General features: G+C 40.5%; 1 protein-coding gene across 1 annotated transcript; it reads right to left on the bottom strand.

The window, feature by feature from the left end:
* Nucleotides 1–993: 993 nt before the first annotated feature.
* LOC147423796 (uncharacterized) lies at nt 994–1,554 on the bottom strand. Its single transcript, XM_086502318.1, has one exon. The coding sequence runs from the start codon at nt 1,524–1,526 to the stop codon at nt 1,122–1,124; it is 405 nt and encodes a 134-aa protein (XP_086358444.1). The 5' UTR covers nt 1,527–1,554; the 3' UTR covers nt 994–1,121.
* Between the last annotated feature and the right edge of the window lie 7,954 nt (nt 1,555–9,508).

The following is a 9,508-nucleotide window of genomic DNA, read 5'->3' as shown; positions in this document are numbered from 1 at the left end:
ATATCGAAGGTTAAATATGACCTGTGGGACCAACAAAAAGATATTATGTGGGTGTGGAGCTAATAGTGACTTTCAACGCTCAAGTATTGTGGAAATAAGCATCGCAATTTTGTGTGTGTGTGTTTGTGTGTGTGTGTGTGTGTGTGTGTGTGAGAGAGAGAGAGAGAGAGAGAGAGAGAGCTTTTGGGGAACATGGGAATAAAGAGATATTTAAGAGGGGAAAAGCAAGAGAAAGAAGTCAACACCCATAGCTAGCGGGCCTCTGGATGGTAGGCCAAAAATACACTAAACCTCTGATTTTGCAAACATTTCTTGAGGCTTTGAGAGTAGGTGGTTCACCACTCATGATATCAAATGGTTGATTTTTTGTTACGCATGGCTTTGAGAGTAGGTGGTGCACCACTCATGATATCAAATGGTTGAATTTTTGAACGCAATCTTCAACACCCGGCAAGTCTCTTGATCGATGGCCTTCCAAGAAAAGAACTCCTCACATGGACTATGTCATCATTGCATAGACAACTCTCTTTCTTTAACAATAAATTTTTTTGGGTAATCAAACAGAATTTTCAACCAAGCCATTTGCTCTCCCCAATCTCAAGAAAAAAAAAAACAAAACAAAACAAATTAAGTGCATAAGTGAAGGGTGAGTTTAGGAAATGAAAAGACATATGAAGATGGAAAGTCAAAAAAGCTTTTGTACCCATATAAATAGGTGTTTTTTTTCTCTTTCATTTTTTCTTTAACATTTTCTTCTCTTATATTTAGCGTTTTCTTTGCGCTCTCTCTCTCTCTCTCTCACACACACATACACACACACACCCAATGTTTGATCCATCCTTCCGAGCTAATACTGTTGCAAATCTATGTGCTATATCATTGCGTGTTGTTATGTGTTATAAACTAGCGCATCGTTTTTCTTGTTGTTGAAAGGAATCTTTGAATTAGGAATGCCAAAATGGGTAGTCATCAAAAGGCAGTGTCAATAAAAATTTCCAGATAGGGTAACGATGCACAATGGTAGTATGGTACTCATAATATAAAATGCACTACAAGACTTAGCATAGAAGGAACAATCCCAAGCGACCTATAACTCGGAATGCTTCAGTAGGCCTAACCAGCTAGAAGTCACCGGAGATTATGACGCAGTCGCTGACGGGGCCGACGGTGCCCGCACCAAGGGCGGCCAAGCATACCTGCACGAGGCCAACGCTGAGGCGAGAGTTGCGAATAACGTAGAGGCGGCCGTCGACAGGGAGGGAGACCTGGGCCACCTTGACGTTATTGAAGTAATAGGTTCCTACGCGCAACGTCGCGTCCGTGTCTCCGGGCTCCAACTCCAGCCCCGGCTCTGTAGGGTTGCTGGCGTCCGAGCTCACTATCACCACCTTATCGGAGATGTTGCGCAGGATGACGTTGCCCAGCACGCCTCCGCCTTCCTGCTGCTGCGCCACCAACAGCATGCATAGAAGCACCAGTGACGTCTCCGACCACCCCATCCCCCTCCTCCTCGGCCAGCACGCCATCCCGGCACCTCACAGAATCAACACCTCACAGGCTTATGTAAATATGGGAATCGAGCTCTAGCACTCTCTAGGCCTAGGAGCTGTTGCCCAGCGCTCTTCCCGTTTTATAGAAACACCCCTCCCCCCCCGCCCCCGGCGGCTCAAAAGAAAAAGAAACTTCATCGTGCACCACGTCCCCTCGTGCTCCATGTGACCATTATTTAAAATTAGCTTCATGCACAGAGCCCATCTCCCATTTTCTTGCCAAAATCTAAGGCCAAAAACTAGTCAGTCCACCAGGATTTATACCAAAATCTAGGGTATTTACCACGACTCGTAGTTTAAAGAATAATCAATTTTGGACCTTGAAAATCAAGGTCCAATTATGCAAATATTGCAACTCTGATTTTAGATCTTTAGCTGGGAAATTTACACTACAAACCGGTATATATGAGCACTGCTTCTGCACTTACATATATATTGTAAGGGAAAACTATCAACATACACCCCTCTTATTTCTGGAAATTCCCAAAATACCATTTGTATCTATTTTGGTTGGATTGTTCAACATTTTCTAATCTTTGTTCCTTTTTTAGCAATTGAGATCCGTTTTTGCGTGCTTAGCATGTAATTTGTCATGTAAAAAAAAAAGAAATTATATGTAAAGATAATGAAGCAATTCATCTCCAAAGCCTACATAACCAACTCAAATTCTAGATTTAGCATCTTGTATTGATAGACAATCAGTCTTCTTATGAAAAGCTTCAAATTCTTATTTATATTTAGAGAAATTTAATCTCGCAACCAGGGGTATTTTGGGGAATTTGGAAAATTTGAAGGGCATTTGCGGAATTTATGACAAAATATTGGGGGTATTTTGGGAGTTTCCACAAATTAGAGGGATATTTTGGTAAATTTCCCATATTTTAATGAAAATGAAGACATAATGACTTTCTTACAAATAATGTAAGGTATAATTAAGAGTAGTTTCCAAATCTATACATCCCCTTCATGAGTCCAACGACTAAACAAGAGATCTTTTTTTTTTTCGAACAACAGAGAATGAGCAGGGTGCTTTCGGCTAAATGGAACCGCCCAATTAGCTGATGAATCCTAATGCATTAATCGTTCGAGACGCATTAATCATTCGTCCCCTTATGCAATTTATCCTACCCTTGATCCTAATACACATAGGAGCTCATTGCTCTCATTCACAATATCATTGAATTGTGCCACTACACATTTTCGTTCAAAGACTCCATATGTGTCCCCCACCTTCCCTTAATCGGTGTTTAAAGTAGTGCACGTTGAGGAATGCCTGCAATGCACTTTACATAATCAGCCTCCGACTTTTTTGTTTTTTTTTAATGCCCAATGAAGCTCACGCGTCCTTGGAAGCTCGATATTGCTCATGCGTCACATCTTTCTTTTGAGTTAGCCTAAGTCAATTAGCCTAAGTCAAAAGTATGCGTGGCTTTTGAGGGTGGCGAGGTGTAACCAATGTAAACTCTGAACGTCCTCCCATGTGGACTTAGCAATCTAACCTTTGAACGTATTCCCAAGGTCTCGTCCTTGGCTCTATACAACATAGACTTAAGAAAAAACCAAATTTGCATGCCGACCATTGGCTCTACCGCACTTTCATTAATTAATTAGGAGAGAAGATTCCTTCTACCAGCGAAGAGTAGAAAGGGAAAAGTCCTATGCCACCTCACCCAAACCACCACTGCGAAACGGGACGCCATGGAGATCTCTGCTCTGCACGCATCCATCTTCTCGCTTTTGTTCGTGCGTGCCATACGCCTTGAATACACGGCTAGCCTGGCCTTCGATGGCCTGGACGTGTATCAGAGAGAGAGAGATTGCATCCGAGGCCTGCCCTGCACAATCCATGTGCTACCCTCCTCCAATCTTTGCTACCTATCTCTGTCAAGCCTATGATCTCCTGCTCTCTGCATCATTCCGTACGCTGTCTCCTGCAAGACGCCGTGGTGGCCTTGCCCTGCACTGCACGATATGTGACCACTGACGACCAACTTGGTGTCGACCAACCTAGTGTGTGTCCTCGCCAAATCCAACATCGCGAGCTACGAGCAGGTTGCAATGGCAAATACCTGGAGATGATGCAAGCAGGTCTGCTGTCGGTTTGTCCGTACTCGGCATCGTAGCTGGCATCTCTCTCTCTCTCTCTCTCTCTCTCTCTCTCTCTCTCTCCCCACGTGCCCCCTCCCTCCCCCCTTTTGGCCTCAAGCCCTAACAGATAGCACCTCAAAATCCATTTTGAAACTCTTGACATAATTCAATGAAAATGGTCACTTAACAGGACATAAAAGTGTCCCATTACCAACCTAGTGTTAAGAAAGAGGGAGTATTTTTAGAGAAGGGAGAGTCTCTTTTCTTGAAAGCTAAGCTTTTTCATAGATTAGTGAGAGAACTGTTTGATAAATTGTCACTGTTTGTGTTTATTGTTTGGTAGCTTTTGTTATTGTTTGATAAGTTGTTACTGGTTGATATGAAGAGTTGGTTGATCATGTTTGAAGAATCATTTAAAGAAAAAAATTGTTGAAAGAATATATTTTGTTCCTTGAGGGTAGCAAGATGGTTCCACGGTTAGCAGAGATTAAAATGAGGTTATCAGCTCTCTTATGTTCCTCGTGGGTAGCAGGATACCTCAAAGGTAGCGAGATGCCTTGCGGTTAGCAGCATGCCTTGTGGGTAGTGTGATACCTGATGGTTAGCAAGATGCCTCACAATTAGCGAGATGGAAAGGTTGCACGATTTGTGGTTAGCAAATAAATCCTTCGCAAAAGCTCTATTGGTTAGACAGTGAAAGAAGGCCGCGGGTAGCGAAAAACTCATAAGAAATTGAAAAAGTTCTTTTTGTTGAAATATACGACTGTCTTCATTAGGCCTTGTTTGAATTGTTTTGGTATTGTTTGAAGGGCTATATAAAAGAACCTGTGTCTGGAATTAATTAAGGAACACTGTTTGTATATATAAACAGTGTGATAGTAATTAGAAAAAAAGCCAAAAAGTGTGAGTGTGGGGTGGAATGTGGGGGTTGGCTCAGGTTACCAGTCAAGGATGGGTGGTCTCGATTAGTGAAGAAAATCTCCACTCCCTCTTATTAAGAGAAGAAAAATTAAAGACTCATTGTGCCAAGAGTAAAGAAGTCCCAAATATACGTGTCCCTGGAAGCTATGGATCCGATTAGTTGGAGACTTTTCACAAAATTACTAGATAGTTTAGACTATGTCTCATATCATATTCAGGGTTTATGAATGGCGACCGTGCCTCTTAAACGTGGGAAAAAAGGTATTGTTGATGGACTCTAAATATGTCAATGGTATTTCATCTTTATGTTATAGAAAATAGCTTCCATTTGAACCCTTGATTTATTGACCTGGTGTGTGGTGTATGACCCTTACAACCATGATCACTATGGATAGAGGAATTCTTCTCTTCTGTTGCTTGTATCTCAACTTTGTGGAAACGGAGTAGGGTGTTGTCAATGGAACTTGAGAATAAAGGAAGGTCATCTATCATGTCGCCCCAATCTTCCGAGGTTGGGGACCTCACAATTGGTAGCAAAGTCTAGGTTAAAAAGATTTAATTGGCTACTTCAAGCTTTCTCAAGTGTATGGTTTTTTTAACCCATTATCCGACTCACAGAATTTATATTATGTCGATTAACCTGTACCATAGTTATGGTTGGAACCTCTATTATGTTTTCTCATGGAGCGATCTTTTGTAGACCCCTACATGACATTTTGATGATTTTATGAATAGAAGATTGAGTGTTTTTTCTACAAAGAAATTGTTTGATTGGTTAAGTCGTGAAAGTGAGTTTTTTTGGTGATTGAACGATCCATGACTCGTTAAGTCATGTGATTAGATAACCCATGACTAGTTAAGTCATGTGATTGAGATAAGTCATGATTGGTTAAGTCATGTGACTGAGTTTTGATGGACTAGATAAGTCAAGATTGATTATCGTGTGATTGAGTTTTAATGCATTGGATAAGTAATGATGGGTTAAGTCGTACGATTGAGTTGTTAGTGGACTGGATAAGTTTAAGTTTGGAAAAGACCCTATTGATTTGAGTTATTATAAACATTGATGTATACTCACGGGAATTCTCAAATCACTTCTACATTGGAAACCCCTCAGAACGATGCTATTTACATGGAAGTTCAAGAAGAGTAGCAGGTAGCTTGCTTTTGTCAAGGTTTAAGAGAACCAATTAGCTCGTGATTGGAAGCCCTGAAACCTGCCACTGTAAAAGATGGTTTACTACGAGCCAAACCTTTAATGAAGAAACAAGGGATTACAAGAAGAATTAAACAGAATCAAAGATTCAACGATAGACAACCACAAAGAGCTTATGCCGCCAATGCGCAAGATCCTCCACGCTTGAATGTTTGATGCTTTGAATGTGGAGAGTTGGGACATTATCGGAACTCTTGTCCACGACTGACTAATAAAGCAAAATTAGCAAGTGAAGCAGACTAAGGACACCACCCTTTTGGATATGATGATGGTCGAGCTAGTATTAAATGTAGGAGTACCCTCACTTTTTCTCGAGATGAGGACATTTTGAATACCTAAGTTGGGGAGAGTGTAATGTACCCAATATTTTTCAATAGACTTACTTTGCAAACAGTTAAGGTTCGCATTTTGTTAAGTCATAAAGCGTTCAAACGGAACAATCAGATACAAAATCGGACTCTAGAACTATTAATTATGGACTTTATTCTCTTGAAAACAATAGTTTGATGGAAAACTTAAGCCTCAAGTCTATTTTTAAAGATAAGAGTTGACCCTTAAGAAAGAAGAAATATTTTTAAAAGAGAAGGAGTACTTTTAGGAAAGAGAGAGTATTTTTAGAGAAGTGAGAGTCTCTTTTCTTGGAAACTAAGCTTCTTCTAATATTAGAGAATCGAAATCGGGCATCCGAATGCTTCATGTTCCCACAAAAATAGTAAATAAATAAATTATATAGAGCCACGAACATGCGCAAACTTATCTTTCCTATTCTTAGCTTATGCTTTTGGCTCTTAGGAGCCTATATAAAGGACCCTATTCCCTCACTTTGGACACACACATACATAAATTCTCAGAAGCGGAAGCTCTCTTTCCATAACGTCGGAGCTACCTTCTTTTCCTCAATCTCTCACCCTCAACCTATCTCCATCTCCCGCTCTACCATCATCGTGTTACCCTTCCGATTCTTGAGTTCTCTCTTTTCCTTTTCTCTACTTCGATATGATGGCCCCAAAGCGAGTGACTCGAATCTCCAAGGGTGCTCTTTTCATTCCACCTCCAAGGAAGGTGCAAAAGAATGTATCATCTGCTCCAATCATAGCTCAAGCGGAGGTATTGACTCCACAAGAAGTTCAAGCCATCCAACCTCCAACACGGGAGGTAATTAAACATGTCACTAATCCGGTAAGACAAATTTATAATTTTGCATTGCTATTCATGTTGGCTTGGGAAGTCAAGCATAGAGAATCCCTTAAACCGTCCAAGAAATGTGATTGTATCAAAAGAAACAAGCATATGTTTTCATAGATTAGTGAAAGGACTGTTTGATAAATTATCAATGTTTGTTAAATTATTATTGTTTGATAATTTGTTACTGGTTGATAGGAAGAGTTGTTTGATCATGTTTGAAGAATCATTTAAATAGAAGAATTGTTGAAAGAATAACTTTTGTTCCTCATGGGTAGCGAGATGATTCCACAGTTAGCGAAGATTAAGTTGAGGTTATCGACTCTGTTTTGTTCCCCGCGGATAGTGAGATGCCTAGCAGTTAGCAAGATGCCTCGCGGTTTTCAAGATGCCTCGCGGGTAGCGGGATGCCTAGCAATTAACAACGTGCTTAGCGAGATGGGAAGGTTGCGCAATTCGCGGCTAGCGAATAAATCCTTTGCAAAGGCTCTATTGGTTAGACAGAGAAAGTCCGCGGGTAGCGGCAAACTCATAAGAAATTGGAAAATTTCTTTTTATTGAAATATAGGACTGTCTTCATTAGGCCTTGTTTGAATTGTTTTTGTATTGTTTGAAGGGCTGTACAAAAGAACCTGTGTTTGGAATTAATTAAGGAACATTGTTTGTATATGAAAAACAGTGTGGTAGTAATTAGAAAACAACCTAATAAGTGTGAATGTGGGGGTTGGCTTAGGTTGCCAGTCAAGGATGGGTGGTCTTAATTAGTCAAGAAACTCTCCACTTTGTCTTATGAAGAGAAGTGAAATTAGAGACTCATTGTACCAAGAGTAGAGGAGTCCCAAGTATACGTGCCCTTGAAAGCTATGGATCCGATTAGTCGGATACTTTTCACAAGATTACTAGTTAGTTTAGACTATGTCTCATATCATATTCTGGGGTTTATGAATGGCGGTTGTGCCTCTTAAACGTGGGGAAAAAGGCATTGTTCATGGATTCTAAATATGTCAATGTATTTCATCTATATGTTATAGAAAATAGCTTCCATTTGAACCCTTGATTTATCAACTTGGTCTATGGCGTATGAACCTTACAACCACGATCACTATGGATAGAGAACTTCTTCTCTTCTGTTCCTCGTATCTCTACTTCGTGGAAATGGTGTAGGGTGTCTTCAACGGAACTCTAGAATAAAGAAAGGCCATCTAACCACCGCTAAGCTGAGATCCGCATTGTTTTCTTCTTTCCTCTCATACTTGAGATTTATTTGTATGATTTCTTTGTGTAAATCCTCAACTAGCTTAGATATTAATGCTGTCTTGGCCATACTAGACATTGATTCATCAATGATTGTCCCTTGATCAAAATTTTATGTCATTTTGGTAGTGGTTTCACCGATGGACTCCTTGCACTCACTTTTCTTGATAAGATTAATTTTTGGTGGAGCAGAAGTCTTGATTATTTCTTATGGTCTCTCTTCATGTGTTGTTGTTGGGCTTCTGATTGAGTTAGTAAACCAGCCATCCCAACCTTCAAGACGGTTCACTTTGTATTGTACAGGCTCTTCTTCTTTTTAAGTCCTATTCTTGACCAATCTTCACGGGATTTCCTTGTGTTTTTTGCAAGCCCTCTAACTCATCATCTTCACCTGTTGTCTACTCGTGTGTTTTTGTCTATGCGTTTGGTTCTCTTAAGAAGGAACGTGGTAGTTCTACCGCATCTTGGGCCTCTTCTTGGATGTAGCCTACTGCTAAACAGATCTTGGAGGGTCCTTCTTGCGTGTTCTTTTTTGGTAAGGGGTCCATATGGAACATCCTCCTTCATGCTTTCCAGGGGTCCTTGGCATATCTGTTCTGAATAAAAGCCTACATTAGTGGGTGGGGACTCCATGTGAATTAGGTTTGTAGACACAGGTCTTGGTATTTTGGGTTCTACTTGTTGTGGAGTCTTCTATTGTTTCCCTTGCCTTGTCTGTTCCTCTTCCTGGTAGATGTGATCCATCGTATCTATGACGATGTTGAGATCTAAAGCTTCTTCTTTTATCGTGGTCTCAAGAGGTTGTTGATAGTCCTTTTTTTTTTCTTAGTTCTCTTGCCACAATATCTTCTTCCACCTCATTCAGAGTTTTCATCCTTTTTGGTTCCTCCCCTTTTGCACCTTCTTTCACTGGCCTTTTTTATGACTAGCTGGTTTGTTCTTTAATTTTATCCCTCATCATATCTGATAGGTTTTCGCCATGTTCTTCCTTTCTAGTATTCTCTCTCTCTCTCTTCTCCTTTGAGGAGACTCTATTTGTTTTTTTCCCTCTCCTCTTTGGCTTTTAGCTTTCTTTCTTGCACATCCGTCACTTTTGTTCTCTTTGCTATATCCTCTTGGTGTATGCCAACACTGGATCAAAAACCAACAAGGATAAGATTGAGTTCGAACAAATGAATCCCACTACCCAAGAAAGGAAGCGATTGGAGTAGGTAACCCCTTCATCTCTTACATATTGTGGCTGAGTTGTATTTTAAGCTTTGATGGCCCATCTAGATGTGCTGGTACCTTCTTGGTT

Source organism: Adiantum capillus-veneris, chromosome 26 (genome assembly GCF_014529385.1).
Source record: "Adiantum capillus-veneris isolate H3 chromosome 26, ASM1452938v2, whole genome shotgun sequence".
In the NCBI taxonomy this organism is placed as follows: domain Eukaryota; kingdom Viridiplantae; phylum Streptophyta; class Polypodiopsida; order Polypodiales; family Pteridaceae; genus Adiantum; species Adiantum capillus-veneris.
Note: the sequence above shows the minus strand (reverse complement) of the source record. Positions and strands in the feature narration are given on the sequence as shown.

Coding starts and splice junctions, on each gene's coding strand:
- LOC147423796 (XM_086502318.1), bottom strand. CDS start 1,526: ATGGCGTGCTGGCCGAGGAGGAGGGGGATGGGGTGGTCGGAGACGTCA.